We start from the raw sequence: 27,178 nt of genomic DNA on the forward strand, positions 1-27,178 counted from the left end.
TTGATCAAATTTACAGACAATACAGTATGGAGCTGGAGGAACACAGGAGGTCAAGCAACATTAGAGGGGCAGGAAACTTTCTGATGAAGGATCTAGGCCCAAAATGTCAGCTTTCCTAAGATGCTGCTTGGCCTGCTGTGTTCATGCAGCTCTATACTTTGTTATCTCTACTCTTCTTCCTGATTTGTACATCATGTGCAGGGTTACATTGTGAAGGCAGAAGGGGAATCGGTTAAATTAAATACACATAGGAACTGCTGGAGAACCCCAGAAGGTTTGACAGCATCAGTGGAGACAGAAACATGGCTAATATTTTAAATACAGTGACTCTTTAAGGAACTAAAGAAGGAAGGAGTGGGTTTTATTCTGTTGCTGGGGTTGGGTTGGTGGGTTAAGGCAACCACAGGGGCAGGTCAGGGAAAGGTTAAGAAGATTTGAGACCAAAATTAGTATGGAACAAAATGCAAAATTTTTATTAATAGGCCAAATGGCCTCCTTTATCCTTTCATGGGATGTTGAGCATCACTGGTATTGCCTTTTTAAGAAGAAAACTGACAGTTCACCACATCATTGTGGCTCACATTTAGGTCAAATCAGGTAAGGATAACACATTTCCTTCTCTTTTGGATAACCCTTGTAGCAATATTTCCATTACACCACCACCTCCCTCTTCTGCATTGTAATTATTCTGTGATTTGAGTATTGTTGAAAAAAAAATCAACTTTGACAAAAGAAGAATTTTTATACTACTTCATGTCTGCTTTTTCAACAATACTGAAGCTTTGGACAGCCAAATAACTGCGTGAGTCCGTTAAAAATGTTTTATCTTCTACATTGAATTCAGTCTCTGTTCCCTTTGACTAACAGAATTAAAATCAAAGCTGTCAAGTGAAGGAGTTTCTCTGTGTAGTCTGCAGAGTAATGAGCATGTGATCTGTGCCATTTGCGGTCACGTGACATCCAGCTCGTGGCGCATGCGCGGTTGAGTGCAGCAGCATGGCCGCCGACATGAGGCTGTTAGGGCTGGTGGAGGAGTTTGTGAGTGGGTTGCAGGACGGGGCTGCCAAGGACCTAGCTACAGGTAGGAATGGAAGTGAATGGTGCTGTGTACAGCTATTGTTGTCTGGGAGGACGAGCTGCTGATGGAGGGGTCCCGGGCGAGGAAGTGGCGCCGCCCGTCTGGCCGTGTCACCCTGGTAACGGCGCACGGACCCCAGTTTCCTGACTGGAATCTGTATCTCTTCTGCGCTCGACAGCCCTCACGTAGGCCTCCCCTAGCTTTTCAGGAATCTGTTCAAGTAATAAGCTGAGTATTGAGCAATTCCCTAGGCAAAAAAATTTCAGTTTAAGGTTTGTCTGAAAAATGGCCAGTGTAATGTTTCAGCACTGCCAGAGTTTCTCGAGTTGACCATCAATTTTGGGAGGTTGGCATCTCTGAGCTAATGTTGAAGCCTAGAGATCTAAACTTTATATAGGATATAAAACTGTCTGACTCTTCTTTTGATCTTAACTCCAATTTAGTGTTTATTTACATGTAAGAACATTAAAAAATGCACGTGACCATACAAACCTTTGAGCCTTCACCACCATTCAGTAAGACTTTCTACCCTAACTCCATCCAACAGTACACCCCCCCGCCATGTTTATCTTTATTTTTTTTAGTATCCAAAAATCAATATTTCTCTGTTTTCAATAAAGCCAATTCTTAGAGCATCTTCTAATTTCTGAAATGGCCTACCCTTTATTCTGATAACAGTGATTCCCTTGGGGGAAACATCCTCCCAGAATATACCCTGTAAAACTCTTCAAGAACTTCAGGGTTCCAATAAGATTTTTCATTTTTTTAAACCCCAAAAAACATGGGCCAAGTTTACTGTATCTCTCCTCTTTGGACATTTTCCTCACTCCAGAAATCACATTTAATAAATCTTTGTTGCACTCCCTTGAATACAGATATATCTTTCGTTGAATAAGGAGACAGAATTGCCCTCACTGGTAACCTAGTGACAGTAATTTTGGGTTTTTAATATCTAAATGGATTGAGGCTCTCTTCTCTAAGTTTTTTTTGATTGTGATAAAGCAATGTCCTGATCCCATATTTCAGGCTGCATCTAAGTATGCAAGCTGATTCTTTCAAAGCCAGGTGGATAAAATTAGTTTTACTGAAATTCTGTTTTCTACATTTGACCCCATGATCCTTCCAGAATGTGTTCTTCTATGTTCCTTTGGACTCAGTACTGCAGTCCTTAATGCAGAATGGCCATGTTTAGAACCAGATTCTGAGGAACTGTTAATTTAGGGGAGCAAACTTTATTGGGAAAACAGAGAAAATTGGAGAGGAAAATAAACATTTGTCACTTTGAATGAGAAGCATTTAACAATTTTATAACCGTTCTTGCAATTTAGCTAGAAATACTAAAAATGGCATTTTTAAAATTTGTCTATTGGTAGTGAATTCATTTATTTGTTTTCGCTGACTTTCCCCATTATTCTCATTGAAAAAAAAAGCTATTATGTCAGATGGGTTATCGGTTTCAAAGTGTCAAATTACCTTTCATTAAAATTGATTGCAGGAACTTGATGCTTCTGGATCCAGCAAAACAGTCAATGATAGATAAGACCTTTGAATTCCAAATAATGGCATGCTTTACTGGAATTTCACAGATAGCAGTAATGTGGTATTGATTTGAAAATTATTGATTCACTTAACTTTCCTTGTGGCTGGGAGTTTAGGGCTCTTAAACACCGCATCCACCAGTGATTTCTGCCTTGGGGCAGCAATCTATTCTTAATGTTGCACTGATGTATGTTGCACTTCTTAAAAATGTGGATGTTATGAAATCTCAATTAAATAATAACGTTTGCGATTAGTAATATATACAGGATGGAGAAACTTAGATTACAAATTGGAAAAAAAACTTTCCCTTGTCACAGTCATCGTCATACCACACAGAAACAGACCATTCAGCCCAACCAGTCCATGCTGACCCTAGTCCCACCCGCTTGCGATTAGTCCATATCCGTCTTATTCATGGACTTATCTAAATGTCCTTTAAATATTGTAATTTTACCTACATCCATGAATTTCTCTGGCAGTTCATTCCAAACAAGAATAGCTCTCGGTGCCAAAAATGTTGCCCCTCTTTTTTTCTTAAACAATCTTTCTCCTCTCAGCAAAAGATATCCCCCCCCACTCCTTGTCTTGAAATCCCCCATCTCAAGGGAAAGACACCTACCATCACCTTTATGATTTTATAAGCTCCGATAAGGTCAACCCTCAACCACCTATGCTCCAGTAGAAACAGGGGTCCCAGCTTCTCCTTATAACTCACATGCTCCATTCCTGCTGAACTTTTTCTGACCTCTCTCTGGCTTAATAATATCCTTCCTATGACAAGGCAACCTGGACTGGACGCAGCACTCCAGAAGATGCCTCGCTTAACGCTCCCTCGTTATTTTGCCAGATCAAAAAAGTTTTGACAATGTAATTTTGCTTTTTTGTGAGCATTTCTTCTGTTGTTTGACTCTTGGCAGTGCTCCTACAAGAAGTTTGGAAGAAGAGTTATATTCAACTCAAAGTATTAGCTCCGTTCCATATTCCACAAATGCTGCCTGACCTGATTATTTTATATATTTGTTTTTTATTTCAAATTTATACCATTTGTAACAATATAGAATCCCTAGAGTGTGGGAACAGGCCATTCAGCTCAATGAGTCCACACCAACTCAGAAAGGAGCATTCCACCCAGATTCACCCCTCATCCCTGCACCCCCATCACCAATCCACCTAATTTAGCCACCCCTGGACACTATGGGTAATTTCGTATGGCCAATTCACCTGACCTGGACATCTCTAGACTGTGGGAGGAAACCCATGCAGACATGGAGTGTGCAAACTCCACACAGAGTTCCTCGGGGCTGGAATTAAACATGGGTCCCTGGTGCTGTGAAGCAGCAGTGCCAACCACTGAGCCACCCTGCCACCCTATTTCTGCAAGTCTTGTCTTTTCAAACTATAGTTCCAGGTTTACATACTGTTTTGCTAGCCCTCAATGTTAGTCACCACCTCCGTCCTTACTTAACTCTGGTATTGAGGTTAATTGCTGCATCTTTACAGTTGAGCTTGGTTCTGTGAATGTTATTGATTGACTGGCACAGTGAACAAAGCTGCTGTTCTTGAAAAAGTCTGTGGAATCTTTGATATTTGTCGCAACTGAGAGTTACGTGTTGATTGCATTGTGCACTCCGCTTCTAAGAGTACAACATTCATAGGAATATTTTGTTTGAAAACCTTTGAATTCGGAAGATATCTTTTCTACTTATTTGCAATCACAGATATATTCAGGAACAACAACAGATTTGATAAACACTTTTTGGTAGCTTTTACCCTGAGGAGGAACTTATTTGCGAGTTTGGGCTGATATGACTAAGCAGTGTTTTTCTTAGAAAGAAGCACACTTCCATTTCTAAAGAGACATAGAAACACAGAAAATAGGAGCAGGACTAGGTCTTTTGGCCCTTCAAGACTGATCCATCATTCAATACGAACATGCTGATCATCCCACTCAGGATCCTCCCTAACCCATGGATCATTTTCGCTGTAAGAAATATATCTAACTCTCCTTTAAAGCATTCAATGTTTATGCTTCCAGAACTTTCTGCAATTGTGAATTCCACAGGCTCATCACTCTCAAGTTTGAAGAAATTTCTCCACTTCTCAACTCTTAATGACCTACCATGTATTCTTGGACTGGGGCCCTTGGTTCTGGACTCCCAGGTCATTGGATATCTCTTCCTTTGGTTTGCCCTGTCTAGTCCTGTTAGAATTTTAAAGGTTTCTTTGCCCCGCCCCCCCTGCCCCGCCCCCAACTCTGGTGGATATAGTCCTGTCCTAACCTAACCAATCCAATCTCTCTTCATATGTCAGTTCTGCCATCCCAGGAATTAGTTTGTTAAACTTCTGTTGCACTCCTTCCACTGTCAGAATATCCTTCCTCTGATGAATATGCCAGAACAGCACAGAATGCTGCAGGTGTGGTCTCACCAAGGGCTGGTACAATTGCAGCAAGAAAGAGATCCCTGCTCCTGTGCTTGAATTCTTTCGCTATGAAGGCCAACATATCATATGTATTCTTTAATGTCTGTTGCACCTGTCTGCATACTATCAGTGATTGGTGTATGAGGATGCCTACATCGAGTTGTATTGCCTCCCCATTCCCAGTCTATCACCATTCAAATAATAATCAGCCTTCCTGTTTTTGCTACCAATGTAGATACCTCACATTATACTTCATCTGCCATACATTTGCCCGCTCACCTTGTCCAAATCACCAAGATGCAATTGGGTTAAGGAAACCACAGGGACAGGTCAGGGAAAGGTCGCTTGAATATCCTCACAACTCCCCTTTCCACCCAGCTTTGTGCCATCTGCAACCTTGGAGTTACTACATTAAGTTCCCTCATTTAAAATATGAACATCTGTTGTGAATAGCTGCAGTACAAGTGCTGCTCCACTAGAGTTGCTGCCTGTTCAAATTCAAACAATGGTGCATTTATAACATTAAATAATTGCCCATTTCCCTCTCCATTTGTTGAATTTCGAGACAACCAGTTAATTTAAGTTAATTTAAGTTGATTTAAAAGGGGAGGATGCTGAAGAGAGGTGGCTGTCCTGGGCAAAACTGGGTTGGGAAGATAAATCTCAGTTTCTTCTGTGCATATTCCTGGTTTGTTTTTCAAGGAAGATGTGTGAAATAATGCTCATCTTAAGTGTTACTCATGCAACCACCCATGGCTTGTTCCTTCACTTTATTTCGTGGAATTTGTAGTTTGGTTTATGTGGACTTACAATGTAAAGACTTGGAAAACTAAATCAATGTTGGCAGCCCAATGCATAGAAGGCGTTGTACTGTTAGAAGTTTTGTCTTTGAGGTTAGTCACTGAACTGAGGCCTCGTGCTGCCGTGGATGAACTTGAGATTTCTTGCAGCTATTTTAACAGAGTAAAGGGAATGGCCAATACCTATGTTTCAGTCCATGTCACTAAAAACACTTAAGTCATTGTCACATTTAGTTGGAGCTTGCTATGTGCAGGGTGACACGGCCGCTCAGTGGTTAGCACTACGGCCTTACAGTGCAAGGGATCCAGGTTTGATTCCAGCCTTGGGTGACTGTCTGTGTGGAATTTGCACATTGTCCCCGTCTCTGCGTTGGTTTCCTCTGTGTGCTTCGGTTTCCTCCACAGCCCAAAGATGTGCAGGCTAGGTGGATCGGCCGTGCTAAATTGCCCGTAGTGTTCAGGGGTGTGTAGGTTAGACGGGATGGGTCTGGGTGGGATGCTCCAAGGGGTGTTGTGAACTTGTTGGGCCGAAGGGCCTGTTTCCACACTGTAGGGAATCTAATCTAAATCGGCTTCCCTGCTTTTCATTTTAACTGTGACTGTATTTCAGAAGTAGGTATAGGCTGTAAGCATGTTAGACTGTATTGACATTGTGAAAGGAGTTAGGACAATTTATATTCAGTCAGTTTTTTTTAAAGATATATAACAGATATAAGTCGGACTGAAAGCCAGACTTCCTGGCCTGGAGTTAGGGCTGTCACCAATGCATCATAAGACTCCTTGAATCACTTTTAACCAACCTGTGAAACATACTGTGACATAGTTCTGATACTGGGGACCATTCTACGAGCGATATGGATGCATGCAAGTCTTTGTTTATACTGTTGTATCAGAGATAATGGGAACTGCAGATGCTGGAGAATCCAAGATAACAAAGTGTGAAGCTGGATGAACACAGCAGGCCAAGCAGCATCTCAGGAGCACAAAAGCTGACGTTTCGGGCCTAGACCCTTCATCAGAGAGGGGGATGGGGTGAGGGTTCTGGAATAAATAGGGAGAGAGGGGGAGGCAGACTGAAGATGGAGAGAAAAGAAGACAGGTGGAGAGGAGAGTGTAGGTGGGGAGGTAGGGAGGGGATAGGTCAGTCTAGGGAAGACGGACAGGTCAAGGAGGTGGGATGAGGTTAGTAGGTAGGAGATGGAGGTGCAGCTTGGGGTGGGAGGAAGGGATGGGTGAGAGGAAGAACAAGTTAGGGAAGCAGAGACAGGCTGGGCTGGTTTTGGGATGCAGTGGGGGTAGGGGATGAGCTGGGCTGGTTGTGTGATGCGGTGGGGGAAGGGGAGATTTTGAAGTTGGTGAAGTCCACATTGATACCATTAGGCTGCAGGGATCCCAAGCGGAATATGAGTTGCTGTTCCTGCAACCTTCGGGTGGCATTGTGGCACTGCAGGAGGCCCATGATGGGCATGTCATCTAAAGAATGGGAGGGGGAGTTGAAATGGTTCGCGACTGGGAGGTGCAGTTGTTTATTGCGAACCGAGCAGAGGTGTTCTGCAAACCGGTCCCCAAGCCTCCGTTTGGTTTCCCCAATGTAGAGGAAGCCACACTGGATACAGTATACCACATTGGCCGCAAATGTGCAGGTGTACCTCCGCTTAATATGGAAAGTCATCTTGGGGCCTGCGATGGGGGTGAGGGAGGAGGTGTGGGGGCAAGTGTAGCACTTCCTGCGGTTGCAGGGGAAGGTGGTAGGGTTGGAGGGCAGTGTGGAGCGAACAAAGAAGTCACGGAGAGAGGCGCCGACGGAACCCCGCCCACAGCCGGCTACCTCATCGCTCCGCCCAGAACCTCCACAGCCAGCAACCCCAGAGGAGACAGCCACACTGAGCCCTGCCGAATCTTCACCATCACCCCCAGACCTCTCACTGACTGAGGACGAACGGTCAGTCCGAAGCAAGGGGCTCACCTTTGTCTCCCTACAACCACACGTCAATGAATACCAGTCACCTTTGGACATAGAGCAGTTTTTCTGCTGCCTTCGCCTCCATGCTTACTTCTTTAACCGGGAGCCTAACCCTCCCTCCACTGACCCCTTCACACACTTCCAACACAAGCCCTCCTCCTGGACACCACCCCCAGGCCTCCTCCCCTCCCTCGACCTCTTCATCTCCAACTGCCTTCGAGACATCAACCGCCTCAACCTCTCCACCCCTCTCACCCACTCCAACCTCTCCCCCGCAGAACGGGCAGCCCTCCACTCCAACCCCAAACTCGCCATCAAACCCGCAGACAAGGGTGGCACACTGGTAGTATGGCGCACTGACCTCTACATCACCGAGGCCAAACGCCAACTCTCCGACACCACCTCCTACCGCCCCCTTGATCATGACCCCACCCCCAAGCACCAAACCATCATCTCCAACACCATCCATGACCTCAATACCTCAGGGGACCTCCCACCCACAGCCTCCAACCTTCTTATTCCCCAACCCCGTTTCTATCTCCTTCCCAAAATCCACAAACCTGCCTGCCCTGGTCGACCCATTGTTTCAGCCTGTTCTTGCCCCACCGAACTCATCTCCACCTATCTGGACTCCATTTTCTCCCCTTTGGTCCAGGAACCCCCTACCTACGTCCATGACACCACCCACACCTTCCACCTCCTCCAAACTTCCAATTCCCTGGCCCCCAACACCTCATTTTCACCATGCTCGTCCAGTCCCTATACACCTGTATTCTGCATGCAAATGGCCTCAAGGCCCTCCGCTTCTTCCTGTCCCGCAGGCCCGACCAGTCCCCCTCCACCGACACCCTCATCCGCCTAACCAAACTCATCCTCACCCTCAACAACTTCTCTTTCGATTCCTCCCACTTGCTACAGACAACGGGGGTGGCCATGGGCACCCACATGGGCCCCAGCTATGCTTGCCTCTTTGTAGGTTACGTGGAACAGTCCCTCTTCCGCACCTATACGGGCCCCAAACCCCATCTCTCCCTCCGTTACATTGATAACTGTATCGGCACCGCCTCTTGCTCCCCAGAGGAGCTCGAACAGTTCATCCACTTCACCAACACCTTGCACCCCAACTTCAAGTTCACCTGGGCCATCTCCAACACATCCCTTACCTTCCTGGACCTCTTAGTCTCCATCTCAGGCAACCAGCTTGTAACTGATGTCCATTTCAAGCCCACCGACTCCCACAGCTACCTAGAATACACCTCCTCCCACCCACCCACCCTCCTGCAAAAATTCCATCCCCTATTCCCAATTCCTCTGCCTCCCCCACATCTGCTCCCAGGATGAGGCATTCCACTCCCGTATATCCCAGATGTCCAAGTTCTTCAAGGACCGCAACTTCCCCCCCCACAGTGGTCGAGAATGCCTTTGACTGCATCTCTCGCATTTCCCGCAACACAGCCCTCACACCCTGCTCCCGCCACAACCACCCAAAGAGGATCCCCCTCGTTCTCACACACCACCCCACCAACCTCCGGATACAACGCATCATCCTCCGACACTTCCGCCATCTACAATCCGACCCCACCACCCAAGCTATTTTTCCATCCCCACCCTTGTCTGCTTTCCGGAGAGACTCTCTCCGTGACTCCCTTGTTTGCTCCACACTGCCCTCCAACCCCACCACACCTGGCACCTTCCCCTGCAACCGCAGGAAATGCTACACTTGCCCCCACACCTCCTCCCTCACCCCCATCCCAGGCCCCAAGATGACATTCCACATTAAGCAGAGGTTCACCTGCACATCTGCCAATGTGGTATACTGTATCCATTGTATCCGGTGTGGCTTCCTCTACATTGGGGAAACCAAACGGAGGCTTGGGGACTGCTTTGCAGAACACCTCCACTCGGTCCGCAATAAACAACTGCACCTCCCAGTCACGAACCATTTCAACTCCCCCTCCTTCTTTAGATGACATTTCCATCATGGGCCTCCTGCAGTGACACAATGATGCCACCCGAAGGTTGCAGGAACAGCAACTCATATTCCGATTGGGATCCCTGCAGCCCAATGGTATCAATGTGGACTTCACCAACTTCAAAATCTCCCCTTGCCCCACAGCATCCCAAAACCAGCCCAGCTCATCCCCTCCACCCCCCCCCCCACTGCATCCCAAAACCAGCCCCAGCCTGTCTCTGCCTCCCTAACCTGTTCTTCCTCTCACCCATCCCTTCCTCCCACCCCAAGCCGCACCTCCATTTCCTACCTACTAACCTCGTCCCACCTCCTTGACCTGTCCGTCTTCCCCGGACTGACCTATTCCCCTCCCTACCTCCCCACCTATACTCTCCTCTCCACCTATCTTCTTTTCTCTCCATCTTCGGTCCGCCTCCCCTTCTGTCCCTATTTATTCCAGAACCTTCACCCCATCCCCCTCTCTGATGAAGGGTCTAGGCTCGAAACATCAGCTTTTGTGCTCCTGAGATGCTGCTTGGCCTACTGTGTTCGTCCAGCTTCACACTTTGTTATCTTTGTTTATACTGTTACCTGCTTATGAGCTGCTTTCACTTTATTATTGTGGCTCTGTTAGTGCTGCAGGATTCTGACGCTGGTGTCACGCAGCTGATGGCAATAGCAAAACAACCTCATGATGTCCTCAGTTTAAGAATGGCCCTGGAATATGTTTAAATCACTGTTGCTGCCTATGACGTGAATTTGCAAGCTGGGTCATGATGACGCAAAGGCCCATGTGTTAACAGCTGTGGGCACTTCAGCTCTCTGGTTTTAGATTTCCATAGGACAGGGTGCAACATCCTTCATAAGTGAAACTAAGCTGTTCGTTGCTCAAAATGTTAAGAATTTGAAGAATACTTTAAGGAAAGAAAGAACTTAGATTATTGAGGCCTGACTTGATTGTGGCACAACACAATATGCATCACAGCTAATTAATTGCTTATATTGTTGTTACTGTAGCAATGTAAGAAACCCAGCAACCAGTTAGCACAAGTAAGCTCCTATAAGGAGTAATATAATGGCCAGATTGTGTTTTTGCATTGTTGAAGGAGCGATAAATATCGGCCAGTCCGGAGGGAATTTCTGAGTGATTGCTCTCTTCTAATGGTGGTGAAGATATGCACAGGGAATGAATAATTGGATCAATTGCATCACCAGGAGTAAACAGACACAGAACTGAAGAGCATAGGCTGAGTTGGGAGGCGAGTGAGAGTGCAGAAGTTAGGTGGCTGAGCTCATGGAGAGGATTGTACATAAAGATGAGAATATTGAATCCAGTGCATTTCAGTGAATGAAATTTTGATTTTTCTATGTACAAAATCATGATTAGCAAACACATTCCACACTTTTGTTACATAGTATTTCACAACATTAAACTCTAGAGGACTATTTGTTAGAAATGTGTTATATAAGGCTATGGAGGATAAAACATATATGAGTATACGAATACAACTAAGAAGTAAGAAGTTTGTTGATTTGGTGAGATGTACCTGCCGCAGTGCATTTCATTTTAATTAGCACAGTTATGTACCCACGCTGTATTCCAAGAATGAATAATGTCTTGGCCTTGATATTTTATCAAAGATAATTATACAGGATGTGTCAGCTGAAAGATGCAGCTTTTAACCTCCAATCTACTTCCTTCCTGAATATTGATTACAAAGGAAAGAATCAACAAACTTGCATGTGTGTTGCACCTTAAACCTCCTCAAGATGCCCAATATCTCTTCACAGCAACAAAGTTCTTGCAGTTTTTCATCGGTGTTGGTATTTAGTCAAATACAGCATCATCCTGTGAACCGTAATGAGTGTTGCCTCAGGCATTATGAGAACTCCCTGCTCCTCAAATAGGATTAACTCTGTCCACCTGAAGATGATCATAGAATCGTACAGCATTGAAACAGGTCTTTTGGCCCACTATACTTATGCCGATCAATAAACCTCAAACTACACTAATCTCATTTACCTGCACTTGGTTCATACCCTGGCATTTTAAGTGCTCATCCAACAGACTGATGATATCTCATGCTACTGCCTGTCAGATGACACAAGCTATGACGTAACAGCATTTTATCAGTGTGGTTTCTTCTACTTTGTTCTCCAGCAAAATATGTGGGAGGAGCTGTTGTTGTACAGCAATTATGCACAGACATACAGACTCTGTATTTGTCCAGGCTAAAAAGTCTGACGTTCCATTTCTACTGCCTGCAAAAGAAGATTAAATCAGTCTAGCTTTCTCAGGAGACAACCTTTCTCTGTTTCTTAATTAGCATCTATGTCATTCCTAAAACAGGAGGAATGTGTTTAAAAAGCAGGGTGATCCTCAGTGCAAATTTAGCACAGAAGTTGCATTCTTCATCCAGCATAGCAATTGGGAAAAATGACATTGTGAGGTTTTTCTTCTTAATATTTTGTGCTTATGCAGCAGATTGCACATTGTCTCAGCTTTGGAGAACAAGCATGGACTAATTGTATCTGTGACCTTCGTTCTCTTTGTCACAGAAATAGTGAAAGGAAGCCCTGACTGACACAATCAAAAGTTTATTTATCTTTGCATTGAGGGTGTAGTTTCTGGTTGGGCACTCTCGTTAGGACAAATTGAATTGCTGACCAGTCCTGATAAAATGACGCAGTCTCAAGCCTGCACTTCCTGTTTGTCCTTTCTCGTAATAAATTCTTGTATTTGTATTTAGAATGGAAACTGCTCACATTTATATGTCACGCTGTAATTGTACTGTCCCCTCAGAGGCACTGCAGAGACACTTATGATGAGACAAGTATAGCTGTGGTTCAAATTATTGACACTGTCTTTATTATCAAGCTAAAATATGGTCTCAGTACGTAACTTTAAAATTACACTTTGCCCTGACTCATGTTGCACAACTCGACAGGAACTCTACTACTGTTCAGTAAAACTTAAGAACAGGAAATGCACGTATTCACAAGCTTAACATCCCATTGACAATTATTGATTTGTGCTTTTTATGTTGAATTGTTTCAAAGTTAATTGTTATACAATCAGTTATAAATGAGAACATGTTACGTAAGTAGGTTTCTGTAATGCTGTAGTAGCTGCATGGCGATTTTGCTGCGCTGTTCTGGTGTATTTTCTGTGGAACAGCACAGTGCCATGTCTGACCTTAATGATTGTGTCTCTGATGTTCCAGGTCCAAGGTTACCTGTGAATGCCAATGCAAAAAGTGTACCAGTAGACATAATCTGAATGCAAATTTGTAACTGGCTGTAATTTTTGTTGTGTGATGCCTCTTTCATGTTGCTGTTTTCTGATACTTGAAACCAGAAAGTTCTGGCAATGCACAAAAGATCCGATAACAACTGAAACAGACAGATGATAGAATGTTACCTGCACTCTTTGTGCTTTGTCAGCATTTGCTAACAACTCAATAAAAGGATGAAATAGTTGGATAATTTAAATATCTTCAATGTTACATATTACAGGAATTGAGCGTCTGATGCGCACTCCATGGAATATTAATTGTGTTTCGTTTCCTTTTAGGTGTCATTGATGGGAAGTGCACTGCACTGGAAATTGTGGAAGCCTTGGGGTAATGCACATCATCCTTGTTCAGTGTCTTGATTTGGTCTTGTTTTGTAGAGTGGAAGAGCCAGTTAAAAACAATTAATTGACTGATTCAGAGATAGTAGGAACTGCAGATGCTGGAGAATTTGAGATAACAAGATGTAGAACTGAATGAACACAGACTGATTCCTTATGTTTTGCTGCTCTGTGTCTTCTCTTTCTTCTGTGCCTTTCTGAAAGTTAGTGTTTTTTTTCGTAGAATGTTGGTTTCATGGGTACTGCAGACTTCAGGTTTTACATGTCTTGTCAGCTGAGAAAATAATTCTTGTCTGGCTGTAGGGTGATTCACAGCTGACCTTGCTTCTGCTCTTCCATGTTTAAATCAGTGATGGATAGTTGATTGACAGGAACCTGGGTTGTTTATGTCCCCTTCTCTATTCCACTGAGGCCAATTTATAAAAGTTCAAATTGAGTTCAGCAAATAAAAAAGAACTAAACATTGAGCCTTTTACTTTTGTGAAATTGTTCTTAAGACTTCTTTGTCCTATTAATGGTCAGTGTTTACATGTTAGAGATGAATGTGAATTATCTTCTGTGCTGATGGACCTTGTAAGCTTTACTGGTGGTTCAGTTCTCTTCCGACTATTTTCTCTGTTGCATAGTGTTAAGTTTTGATGAGCAACTTTGACCAACAGTTAACAAAAATTTGTGCCTCTGTTGTAAAAGCAGTTTCTCGAACACTTTATCATGCCGTTTGATAACCTACGTAATTGTTCAATTAGGTTGATGTTGGCCATTACAATTTGCTGATTATCGATCCTGTGCAACGTGCAAAACAAAAAGATTTGTTCAGCTCCACATTATAATATAAATCTAGTTCAAGGTTAATTTGTACCTCAGGTCAGTTCTATCCTCTTCTGATCTTCATGCTTACCTAATGATATCTGTCTTGAAATTTGTCTTCAGCATCAGTGATGTTTTGGGGGGAAGATTCTAGGTTTCCACTACTTTTTATGTGCAAAGTATGATTTCTTTTACCAGAGTGATGAGTTTCTGTGAATCTACTTGATTGAATTCCTCTGAATACGTCAATCAGATTATCACTCACTATTCAATAATTCAGCATGCAAGCTGTATTTATGCAATTTGAAATGAAATGAAATTGTGAAATTTGTGAGAATTTCAGCTGTGGCTCAGTTGGTCATCTTTAAGTTAGAAGATTGTGGCGTCAAGTCCCACTCCAGGAATTCAGCATATCTATAAGCTGCACACTCCCAGTGTTCTACTGAGCAACTCCTCAACTGACAAAGTTGTTGTCTTTTTGATAAGACGTTTGTTGAAGGCCCCAAGCAGCTTTTCAGCTGTATGCGAAAAACTCCATAGCATTCTTCAAAGAAGAGCAGGACAGTTAACATTGGTGTCTCAGCCGATGTTTAACCCTTAAGTAGAATGTAGGCTCTCTGGATTTTTTCACATTGCACAGCAAGTTTCCACAATTAGCAATGCTGCTGTTTTTCCTACTTTGCACAGTAACTATACTTAATCGTTGTTCATTGGATATGAAGTTGTTTGGATGACTCGTGGGCATTTGAATGAGCTGCACTGATGTATGTGTGTCATTCCTCATTCATCTTGCAAGATCAATATAGAGTTCCTAAATTTGCTGCGTAGTGTAGGTTAATTATAAACTTTTTCTTCATTGTGAAGGAGAAGTGACTTTCTTTTCCTGCCTAATCTTCAATACCCCTTGTTTGAGCATAACTTCGTGGGTACCAGGTACAACTAATGTCTTACCCGCATGTTTTGTACACATGAGCAAAGGTAATGAACTGCTTTATTTGTCCATATTGGGCATCACTGCCTATTGCTAATAATGCTGTTCCCGCATACTTGTCAAGTCTAGGTCACTTGGACTGATTTGATTTGATGTTACCGCTTTCCCTGGCCCAGTGTACTAACGCAACTTTTATCTGTTGTGGGTGATTCTTTTTAAATTCCAGAAGAGGTGAAGGGGTGATTTCACAACCTGGAATAGTTAGGTGCTGTAATAGGCCTTCACCTTGTTAGCAGATCTCCAGTAGGGTTAATTTAAGTTCACAATTCCAATTAGTCTCCTCTACTCAGAGTGGATAAAAAGAGAAAAATATTGATAAGGTCAGGGTGAGGGGAATTAGTTTTCAATAGTGGCGGCAGTTTCATTTAGAGAGGCTGTTATCGTTGCTGTTTTTTTAAAAAAATGAGTACTGAGACTGTTGAAGTTTAGCTTTAGATCCCAGTGCACCTGTTTCCTTACAAAGAGCATTTCAAAATATCAGTGCGCTGTCTGAATCAGAGCTCTTCATTACTGGAATGCAAAGGCATAATCCTGTGTTGCAGTGTACTGTGTAAACCAGAAAGCAACAATTGCCATGCTGATCTTGGCTGATTTCAACTGGGGCAACATTGACATAGATGCATTGTCTGGGCTGTCATTTCATTGATAGTTCTGGTACAATACTTTAGAAAGAGCCTGCATCTTGAGAAAATCCTGAATTGTAGCGAGAAATTAGTATTTGTGCCAGGGAGTAGCATTCCAGCTGTAATTACATGTTATGACTAAACAAACACTAACACTAGTTGGATCAAGTTTAATTGTGCTGTGTCTTAAAATACATTTTGATTTACAGGAAATGTTTAACAAATTCTGAGCCAAGAACAAGAAGCCGAGGGATTCAGCTTCTGTCTCAGGTTTTGTTGCTGTCTTATGCGTCTCTCAATCAAAAAGAAGGTAAGAGTTTTGTGTACAAGTTGAGAAGATGCTAAATTCATAATTTTCGAATGTACTGATATTCAGTCTGTCGTTGGCTAGGCAGGCAGGGCATGATGGAGACTCTGCTTCACGGACAACTAGCCAGGAAGAAGGATTACTCAGTGATTGTGTGGGGCGAGAGGCACTTTTAGAAAAGGGGTTAACTTCTCTCTGTCCATCACTCTTCTAGATTGTTCAACACTGGCCATTAATACTGCCACATCATTGTGAAAACCCAAGATGTTTCACTTTACTCTGTCTTCACATATCAATTTTTTATGTAGCGTGGTTCACCTTTAATGTCTCCTGAAGTTCAGATCACTCCGTCGTGCAACTTTCAGCAGCCAGATCTGAGCTGATATTGTTGACATGACAAGAACAAATTTTAAACGAAAATTGTTACAATTTTAGGTCAGGGTCACCAGTCAACGGCCAGCAGTTTTGGTCTCTGAGCAAGATCTGTGCCCGCTGGTGATTGACATTTCCCCGAGGAAAAATGGATCTTTTCAGTCCACTCATCAAACCCATCATTATTTTATGCTCCATGATTAAGTCATCCTTCAGCTTCCTTTGTTCTAAGGAAAGCATCCCTAGCCTTTCCAATTTTTGCTCATTCCTGCAATCTTCAAACCCTGGCAACATTCTTGTAAGTCTCCTCTGAGCAACATAGACTGTTCGTGCCTTGCTTTACGGTGAAGTTTATCAAGCAAAAGGTGAATCGTCAAATGAAACGCAACCAGTGAAGGCTGCATCTTATACAGAAATGCTGAAAGGTACAACTGCTAGGGTTCCAAGCCACAGCCAAATGAGCTCCCACACCTTCACTATTACCCCATTCTCGCAGACACTACAAGCTACTAACCTCAACTCCAACCCAGTCTGCCTTGCTAATGATTCCTTTAATTCTTTTCACTCTCTTTCTGTCTGTCAAACTCTCTCCTCCCTGCACCTCCCATCCTGAGAGGGGAAAAAAACAGAGTTTAAACTAATATTATCTCAGTTGAATGCTGTCACCTCTGGGTTGCAAGGTTTCAGGTTCAAACTCCATAATACTTGAGAACAAAAACCTACAGTGGCATTCATTACTGAGGCAATGCAAGACTATAATAGGTGCCACTTTAAAATGAGAAGTTGGCTGAGGCCCCATCTACCTGCTTGGATGAGCATAAAAATTTTGTGGCACTATTTCAAAGAATGGGGCAATTTTTTTCTGGTGTTCAGACCAATATTCTTACCTCTACCAATGTCAAAAAAAATGATGTAGTCATTGTCAGTAGTTGAGAATTTGCTTTGTGAACATCGCTGCCAGTTTTCTAACATTACAACAGTGACTAACCTTCAGAAGTACATCATTGGCTGTGAGATGTCTGGTAGTTCTGGAAAGCACCAAGTAAATCATCGTTCTTTGCTTTCTTTCAGTGGAGGCACTAGCTATCTTCTATATAGATCGACTGAAGGATCATTACATTATCACACCTTATGTCTTGCAAGGGTTGAAAGCCTTGGTGAGAATGTTTATTATTTTTGTATATTTTGTTGAAGTGAGTTGTAAGTGTTGGAATGATTCTTGTCAACATTAGTCAGTACTTCCAACACAACTTAATAACAGTTTGGAGATCTCACTCTCTCTTCCAACAATGTGCTTCAGCCATACCTGAGAAAACAGCTCCTGCTGCAGTATTGAGTAATTTGCAGTGACTAGACTAGTGTGATTGGCACTGCTCAGAGCACAGAGGGGAAACTGTTAATTGCAACTGTAATTGCAGTTCAGCTGGCTGATCAGAAACTTGATCTTTTGATCAAACTGCTAGCACCAAATTTAAAATGTTCCAACATACCATCAGTGACTACACTTGAAAGTTATTAAATGCCTTTGGTACCTTTTAAAAGCTCTTTGTTTTGGATATATAAATGCAAGTTCCCTCATTCACCTAGCCGCATTTAATGCGAAAAGGTTTGCAGCATGAGCAAAGAGAATTAAAAAAATCAAAAGTAGGTCATATTACTGTGATACAAGACATTGGACATTTTGTGCTGTTATCATCACCTGCTTGCCAAAAGCACGTTGCTCTATTTAAAGGGGAAACCACGAACAAAGGCTGAACTAGTTGAAACCAAATGCAGGGAGAAACTCCATCATTTATGCAGTTGAGAGTGTATGCTGCCTTAGGCTATAGATTGAATTAAAGTGTTTAAGAAAGAGAAATAATTTATTGGGAATAAGTGCATAAAGGATATGAAGAAACGGCTGAAAAAAATTGAACTACTGTAGTTCAAAAGCAAAATAATATGAAACCTGGAGGTCTGAAATGAAAACAGAAAATGCCAGAAGCAAGTTGAGCAGCGTGTGTTGACGGAGAATTTGATAATTTAGAGTGAAAGAATTTCATTGGATTTCTGTTGGTGGAAGCCTAATAATTTTCCAAGTACTTTTAATATAACATAATTTAATGTATTTCCTGCTGTGTTGAAAATCAGTTAACAAGTGAAACAGTTTATATTGCAAACCGTCATCAATCCATTCTTTCTGGCATAATGATTTTTGCTTTATCTGTTGCCCTTAGAGCATGAGCTCTGTTCTGCCGGAAGGATTGGCTGTAATTATGCTGAAGGCATTGTTCCAGGAGGTGCACGTCCAGGTGAGTTCACATGATACACATCAGAAAATCCTGTGGAACACTACTGGCAAGAGAAAACCCAGTTCAATGTTTTCGAGACATAGAAAATTTAAACACGGTAAAAGGCCATTCAGCCCAGTGTGTTTGTGACAGCTAAATAAACCAGCTACCCATTATACCAGCTTGCCAGCCCTCGATCCATAGCTTTGTAGGTTACAGTGCTTCAGGTGCAGGTGCAGTGTCCTTTTGGATGAGTTGAGGGTTTTGATCTCAACCGCCAAATAGAGTTGTGGATTCCAGTCACCCACTGCTCTCTGCGGAAAATGTTTATCTTGCTTCTTTAATCCTTCTACCAATCATCTTAAATCCATTCTTGACTTCCAAAGAAGAGCCATAATATTAACTCTGGACTCAACATGATCTCTGCTCTGTCTCCACAGATGCTGCAAGACATGCTGAGTTTCTCCAACAATTTCTATTTGAGTACATTAAGTTAGTGCCCTCTGGTGATTTTCTGCTAGGAAAGATAGGTCTTCTCTATCCACTCATCAAGCCTGTCATTATTTTATATTGTTTAATTAAGGCATCCTTCAGCCTCCTCTGTGCTCAGAAAAGCATCCCTCGTCTTTCCAATTTTTGCTCAGACCTGCAATTTTCGAACTCTGGTAGCATTTTTAGAAATCTCCTCCAAACAACTTAAAGTTATCGTATCCTTACTGTGATGTAGTGACCAGCTTACGAGCAGCATGGTGGCTGAATGGTTAGCACTGCTGTCTCACAGCGCAAGGGACCCACAGTCAGTTCTGCCCTCGGGTGACTGTCTGTCTAGAGTTTGCGCACTCTACCCGTGTCTGTGTGAGTTTCTGCCGGGTGCTCCAGTTCCCTTCTGTGGCCCAAAGATGTGCAAGTTAAGTGGATTGGCCATGCTAAAATTGCCCATAGTGTTCAGGAATATGTAGGTTATGTGTATTAGAAATGGGAAATGCAGGGTTCTAGGGTAAGGGGATGGGCCTGTGTGGGATGAGCTTCAGAGGGTTGCTGTGGACTTGTTGAACCAAATGGCCTGAATCCACACTATAGAAATTCTATGGACTTCTGTTTCATCTTTGGCCTAACTAGTGACTTGTATAGCTCCAGCGTTACATCTCTGCTCTAATAGTCAACACTTCTCCAATTGAAGGAAAGTATGCCGCCTTTGTCACCTTATGTAACTGTGCTGCCATCTTTAGGAGCCTGTTGACATGCTGTCCAATGTTCATAACTTTTCTTCACCCTTCTCAATACTCTTGCATTTATCGTATGCTCCCCTGTTTTGTTTACTTTGGTTTTGGGCATTGTTACTGATTAAGGGGACTGTGAGGGAGAGGTGCAAAAATGGATGATAGCCTGAGACCGAATCCACTGATGGTTTTCAACTATCTAGCCCCAAGAAAGAGAATTCCGGTCCTAAGCGCCTCTACCTTCTTTTCTTTCCCACAAATCCCTGTCTTTGATAAACATGCATTTTTTTGTTTTAATTGATAGCGGTCTATTTGAGCACCTTGGGACATTTTGACAGCTAATATGATTAGTAAGTAATGTAGCCTCATGTGGGTTGTTAAGGTATTTTGTGTGTTTCTTTTAATGTCTTCTTTAGTCCCTGATGCAATCCGATCGGCATTCTGTGTACAGCATCATCTCAAATTTAATGGACACCAGAGAACAAGGTATATTTTATTGTTTTATTCTTATCCCTTTGCATCTCATTTCCACTTTGTAATTCACTTGTGGGACGTGGGCATCATCAGCTGGCAAGCATTTATTGTTCAACCGTGGTTGTCCTTGAGAAGGTGGTGTTGAGCTGCTTTCTTGAACTGCTGCTGGTACATTAAAGGGAGTTTCTGTTTAGCACTGTCCTACGTTGGAAATAGATAAAAGGAGGCATTGAAGTGTATTTAAGTTGGAAATCTGATTGACTTTCCCCCCTGCTCCGCAACACACAAAATGATCAGAGAAACCGTTATTGCAAAATATCCCAGATTCTTTGCCTCCATAATCTCAGTTGGAAATCCATCAATTAGGAAGCAGTGAGAGAAACATGCAGCCTCTTAAGCTTATACTGATGTATCATAATTCATCTCCACTGCAATGTCCTTTTATTTTTATTCATTCAGGGGATTCTGGACGAACACTGATTTCCTGACCCTCATGGCCTTGAGAAGGTGGTGAGGACCTACCTTCTTGAAATGTTGTAGCCGATTCAGTGTGCATACGTTCCCAGTGCTGTTTAAAAGGGAGTTCAAAATTTTGACCCAGTAACAGTGAAAGAATTATGATATGTTTCCAATTCAGATTGGTGAGTGGTTTGGAGAGCAATTTGAGTAGTGGTGTCCTCACTGATCTACTGTCATTGTCCTAAATGTTCTTGGGTGTGGCAGGTGCTGCCTGATAATCCTTGGGGAATTTTTCCACTGCATCTTATAACTGGTACACCCTGCTGCTGCTGTATGTCATCAGTAAAGAGGGTAAATGCTTGTGGATGCGGTGTCAATCAATGGCCCACTTTGTCCTGAATGTTATCAAACTTCTTGAGTGTTCTTGGAGCTGCATTCATCCAGGCAACTGTGGAAGGTTCATCACATTCCTAACCTTTGCTTTGTAGACGGTGGAGAAGCTTTGAGTCAATTACTCACTGCAGGATTCCTAGCCTCTGACCTGTCCTTATTGCTACTGTATTTGTATGACTAGTCCAGTTTAGTTACTGGTAAATGGTAATCCCCAGGATGCTGGTAACTGAGGATTCGGTGATAGTAACAATGTTGAATATCACGGGCTGGTGGTTAGATTGTCTCCTATTGGAGGTGGTCAGTGCCTGGCATCTACGTGGCATTAGTGTTATTTGCTACTTGACAGCCTAAGCCTGGATATTGTTCAAGTCATGCTGCATTTGGGCATGGACTGCTTCAGCATTTAAGTGGTCATAAATGATGCTGAAAGGTGTGGATTTGTCAGCAGACAGCCACGATTCCGTCCTTATAATGGAGGGAAGATCATTGATGAAGCAACTAAAGATTGTTAGGCCGAGGATATGAACCCTGAGGACCTGTTGCAGAGACGTCCTGGAGCTGAGATGACTGATCTTCAGCCACCTCTCTTTGTCTCAAGTATCACTGCAACCAGCAGATAGTTTTCTCTTGATTCCCATTGAATCCAGTTTTGCTCAAACTCCGTCATGCCACAATCAGTCAAGGGCAATTATTCTCACCTCAACTCTGGAATTCAGCTCTTTTGACCATGTTTGAACTAAGGTTGCTGTGAGGTCAGGAACTGAGTGTCTTTCGGTTTAGTTTTCACCAGAGCCGATGAGAAGTTTCTTGTTTAGCAAGCACTGTTTGATAACGCTGTTGGCTGGTAATTGGCCAGGCTGGATTTGTCCTCGTTTTGGTGTACAGAGCACATCTGGCAATTTTCCAATTATCATATAAATACCCATGTTGTAGCTATACTGGGACTGCAGCAAGTTCTGGACAATGTCGTCAGTTTATTGCTGGAATAACTGTCTTTGCAACAAAAAACAGAAATTGCTGGAGAACCTCAGCAGGTCCGATAATATCTGCACAGAGGAAACAGTTAACGTTTCACGTCCGTGACTCATGTTTCAAACTTGTGTGCTGAGGTTCTCCAGCGGTTTCTGTTTTTGTTGCAGATCTCCAGCACATCTGCGTTTTTTTTTTTGATCCATAGTCCTTGCTGTATCTAGTGCCTCCAGCCGGTTCTTTCACACGGGGCGAATCGCACTGCCTGTTGACTGGCGTCTGTGATACTAGGACCTCGAGAAAAGGTTGGCATTTGTGGCTGATGACTGTTGAGAATGCTTCAGTCTTTTGCACTGATTTGATTTATTTATATCACATGTACTGAGATACAATGAAATGTATTGTTTTGCATGGTAACCAGTCAAATCATAACTTGCATAGGTACATCAGGGTAATAGAACAGAATGCTGAATATGAGAGGTCCATCATCAGCCTGATAACAGTATGGAAGGAAGCTGTTCTTTAATCTGTTGGTATCTGCTGGGCTTGCCCCTTACTGAGGATGGGGACTTTTGTAGATCCTTCTCCAATTTAGTTGTCCACTGCCATTCATGGCTAGATGGTGGAGCACTGCAGAACTCGGATCTAATCTGTTGTTTGTGGAATCACTGGCTCTGTTTCTTCACTTGCTACTACCCTGTTTTGTAGCTTTTCCAGGTTGACAGCTCTGTTTCAAGTACACCTGATCCTTGCCCTTCTGCACTCTCCAGTGAAACAGGGTTGATCCTCTGACTTGATGGTCATGGTAGCATGGGGTTATGTCAGACCATGAGGTTGCAGGTTGTGCTGGAGTACAATTTGGTTACTGCTGATAGCTTACTGTGCATCATGGATGTCCAGCCTTGCGTTTCTAGCTCACTTCTTTGAGCACAATGATGGTTCCACACAACATGACAGGGGGTAATTTCACTGTGAAGATAGGATTTGGTCTCCGTACTGATTATGTGGTGATCGCTCTTACCAATATTTTGGTAGGCACTTGCATCTGCAGCAGTCACGTTGGTGAAGATGAGGCCATTTAGACTTTTTCCTTGGTTGATTCCCATTTTGCCTCACACCTACTATTGCAGCTATGTCATAGAGTCATACAACACAGGAACAGATCTTTCAGTCCAACCAGCCTATGTCGATCATAACCCCAAACTAAATTAGTCCCACCTGCCTGCATTTGGCCCGTAATCCTTCCAGACATTTCTTATTCATTTACTTTTCTAAATGTCTTTTGAACGTTGTAACTGTACCCTCATCCATCACTTCCTCTAGGAAGTTCATTCCACACATTTAGCAACTTTCTGTGCAAAAAACAATTGCTCCTCATTTTTAAATCTTTTTCCTCTCACCTTAAAAATATGACCTCTAGTCTTGAAATCTCCCACTCTTGGTCAAAGATACGTACCATTCTCCATTTCTGTACCTCTCGTTATTTTACAAACCTCCATAAGGTCACCTCTCAACCTCCAACACTCCAGTGAAAAAAGGCACAGCTTATCCAGCTTCTCCTTATAGCTCAAATCCTCCTTGCTTGGCAAGGCTCTGGTTAAATCTCTTCTGAACCCTCTCCAGATTAGTAATATCCTTCCTATAACAGGGAAACTGGAACTAGACACAGTACTCCAGGAGAGGCCTCACCAATGTCCTGTACAACCTCAAATTAACATCATAACTCCTATACTCTAAAGATCTGAAGGCAAGCAGGCTAAATGCCTTCTAAGCCGTTCTATCTATTAGAGATGCAAACTTTGGAGACCTAGGAGTTCAGGTATATAATTCTTCAATGTTCCTGAGGATTTGACCAGCTCAGTAAATAATGGTGTTGTTGCGACACTCTTGGTCATGGACTTTCAAGCCACCCACTCTGCACCCCTGGACACACTCCATGCAGCAGGAGGTTTCCTTGCCCATGTTTGACCTGATGCCATGATACTTCATGGGGCCCGGAGTCAGTGTAGAGCACTTGTGGAGCATTTCCGCCCCCTTCCCCCCAAATTGTATACTATACCACTCTGCCACCACTCCTGTTGGATCTGTGCTGCTGGTGGTACAGGACATACCTAGGCATTGTGATGGTGATGCTTAGGACTTGTGTGTGAGGTATGATTCCATGAATAAGATTGTATGGTTAGCTCAGTTCAATTTATTTCATGACTGTTCTATGTGGGGAGATGCAATTTGCATATAGCAGGCTCTTACAATCAGTAATAATGGTTGAATCATCTGATTTTATCAGGGCAATAAATAAAAAGAGGTGCTTCCTCTGAACTGTCCTCCCAATATTCCTCAGCCATAATCTTAATTACTGTGTGCAAAATCAGTGAGACATTTTCTTTTCATCCCCCTGGCCCTGTCTGTTGTCTCCTCTGATTTGAGATAATCATTCATGAACTATCACTGACAAGGCCAGCATTTATTGCCTAAACTAACATGCCCAGCAAGAGGTCAAGAGTCAACCATATTGCTATGGTCATTGTGGAGTTCAGCACTAAGCAAGCTTGGTTTTCGTTCTTCTGTGATTAGAGCTGAAGACTTTGGCAGCGGACTTCACGTTTGGTTTTATTCAAGCAATGGATGGAGAAAAAGACCCAAGGAATTTATTAATGGCTTTTCAGATCTCCAGGGACATCATTGTCAACAATTATGAACTTGGTATGTATTTTCTGCAAGAGTTTGCAATTTTATAGCCGTGAGACAAAGCTAGGAAAATAACCTATTGGTCAAATTACGCCTAACCGTGTTTCACGTGTGACACTGTTAATTAAATCGTCTGAGATTTGTCACCCTGCTAACAACATTGTGTAATTGCAATAAAATAGCATTGTTTCTATTTTTCATTTCTTAATTGGATGCACTACAAACCTATTATGCACCCAGCATTCTGTCTCGCTGCAAGCTTGCTGACATCCTGTCAGAGCCGCATGAGTTTATTTTTAGTCTGAGTTGGTTCAGTTTCCAGCAACCCAGCATAGGTGTTGTGTGGGAGCTTGGGTTTTATTTTTGTTTGGCTGTCACACAGATAAAGCTCCATGTTTTACTCCCGCTTCTGCACCCACAACACTACAGTTATAAAGTTCTTAATATATGCATGTGTCTATCTCTGTCTGTGTCTGTGTGTTTCTCTCTCTCCTCTTTCCCCCGCCCCACCCCCAACCAAACATCCTGAATTGGTAAACCGCAAACCCAAAAAAAAGCAAATTATCTGGAAATCTGCTTGTGTGTACTTGAGGTGAAAACTGAATCAGACTTTTCAAAATATTACCCTGTGATTCAACAGCCTGCTGATATTTATCATCTTCACTTCATGTTCATCGTCTCTTTGAGAGGGCAGCTTATGGTCCTCTGGTACTGTGGAAACTTTACCTTTTACACTTGTTAAGGGATATGACTATTTTGGTTAAACACAATAAGGGAAAGCAGGCATTTATTTTGCTGTTTGCATTTAGGACATCTGACAGTCACTAAGTACTTCTGAATTGTCGTTACAATTGAGCAATTTGACTGCCTCAGCTTTTATAGTATAAGAAGTGATATGATAATGATAATCTATCTCACTGATGTTAGTTCATGGATATATGTTCCAGGATATTCAGGATTTTCCTTTCTATTCTTGGAGTAGCTCCTTGGGATTTTTATGACCCACCTGTGAGGGTTGATGTGGCATCAGTACACCTGTATTATATCAGTGTTTGTTGTGATAATTTGCTCTTGCCCCTAAATTGGAGCTTAAACCAACAGCATGCTGACTCTAGAGAAAGTGCAAGCCACTGATTCAAGGCTTATGTCTTGATTAGATACTGACGTTATTAGTCCACAAGGAACAGGACCCCACCATAAGCTGGCACAGTCAGCAATGGAAAAGAGTGAAAGTTAGAAACTTTCTGTGTGTATTTTTAATCCTTACCACAAAAAGCACCTTGGTTTAATAAATAGAAACCGCTTGGTTTATATTAAATTCAAGTAAGGTATAAAAGAATCTGTTCTATTTAGATACTATTCAGTTTGTTTTGACTTCTGTTTAACTATTGATTTCTGTCTTTGTTTAAAGGGAACTTTGTGGAAGAGCTCTTTGAGATCACTTCATGCTATTTTCCCATTGATTTTACACCGGTAAGCCAATCATGATTAGAAGATTGAGTTTGTGTTTCAAGTATACCAGTTTACGCACATATGAACAATGTGCAGAAGTATGTCATTCAGCTTGTCGAGCCTGTTCCGGCATTGAATAAGATCATGGTTGATCTAACTGTACCCTCAAATTTGCAATCCCACCTACTTTGGATAAGCTTCCATTCTCTTTCTTCCTTTATTGTTTTAAAGATACGCAAAGACTCTGCTTCAACCAGACTTTCAGAAAGAGGGTTCAAAAGAATCAGGATCCTGTGTGGGTGGGGGTGTGTTGGCGTTTGTGAGGGTGGATTAGTGTGTGTGCGTGTGAGAGACGGAGGGTCAGTGGTGGTGGGTTTTGCGTCATCTTTTTCAAATGGACACTTTTGACACTTTTTTTAGATGGTGATCCCGAGTTCCAGACTCTCCCTTAAGAGGAGTGATTGTCTGATCATCTTCACATCTGCTTTGTCAAGACCGTTCAGGCTGAGACAATCCTGGAATCCTTACAGTGCAGATAGAGGCCTTTCAGCCCTTTGAGTCTGCACCCATAATCTGAGGCAATGGCCTACTGGAGTTAACGCTGGACTGTTAATCTCGAGACTTGGATAACATTCTGGTGACCTGGGTTCAAATCCCACCACTGCAGATGGTAGAATTTGAATTCAGTAAAGTGTCTGAAATTAAGAACCTAATGATGACCATGCATCCATTGCTGATTGTTGGAAAAACCCAACTGCTTCACTAAT

The 27,178-nt window shown here is 42.7% G+C and overlaps 1 protein-coding gene across 1 annotated transcript in view; it reads left to right on the forward strand.

Annotated features, from left to right (window-relative positions):
- The first annotated feature begins 977 nt into the window (after window positions 1-977).
- The window catches only part of mms19 (MMS19 homolog, cytosolic iron-sulfur assembly component), a 71,927-nt gene continuing 45,726 nt past the window's right edge, over window positions 978-27,178 (forward strand). Inside the window, exons 1-8 of the mRNA XM_048550775.2 lie at window positions 978-1,081; window positions 13,327-13,375; window positions 16,017-16,117; window positions 17,558-17,643; window positions 18,703-18,777; window positions 20,393-20,462; window positions 24,846-24,974; window positions 26,371-26,432. Of these exons, the coding sequence (XP_048406732.2) occupies window positions 997-1,081; window positions 13,327-13,375; window positions 16,017-16,117; window positions 17,558-17,643; window positions 18,703-18,777; window positions 20,393-20,462; window positions 24,846-24,974; window positions 26,371-26,432 (657 nt within the window). The 5' untranslated portion in view covers window positions 978-996. The remainder of the gene's footprint in view (window positions 1,082-13,326; window positions 13,376-16,016; window positions 16,118-17,557; window positions 17,644-18,702; window positions 18,778-20,392; window positions 20,463-24,845; window positions 24,975-26,370; window positions 26,433-27,178) is intronic.

The sequence above is a fragment of the Stegostoma tigrinum genome, chromosome 20 (genome assembly GCF_030684315.1).
Source record: "Stegostoma tigrinum isolate sSteTig4 chromosome 20, sSteTig4.hap1, whole genome shotgun sequence".
In the NCBI taxonomy this organism is placed as follows: Eukaryota; Metazoa; Chordata; class Chondrichthyes; order Orectolobiformes; family Stegostomatidae; genus Stegostoma; species Stegostoma tigrinum.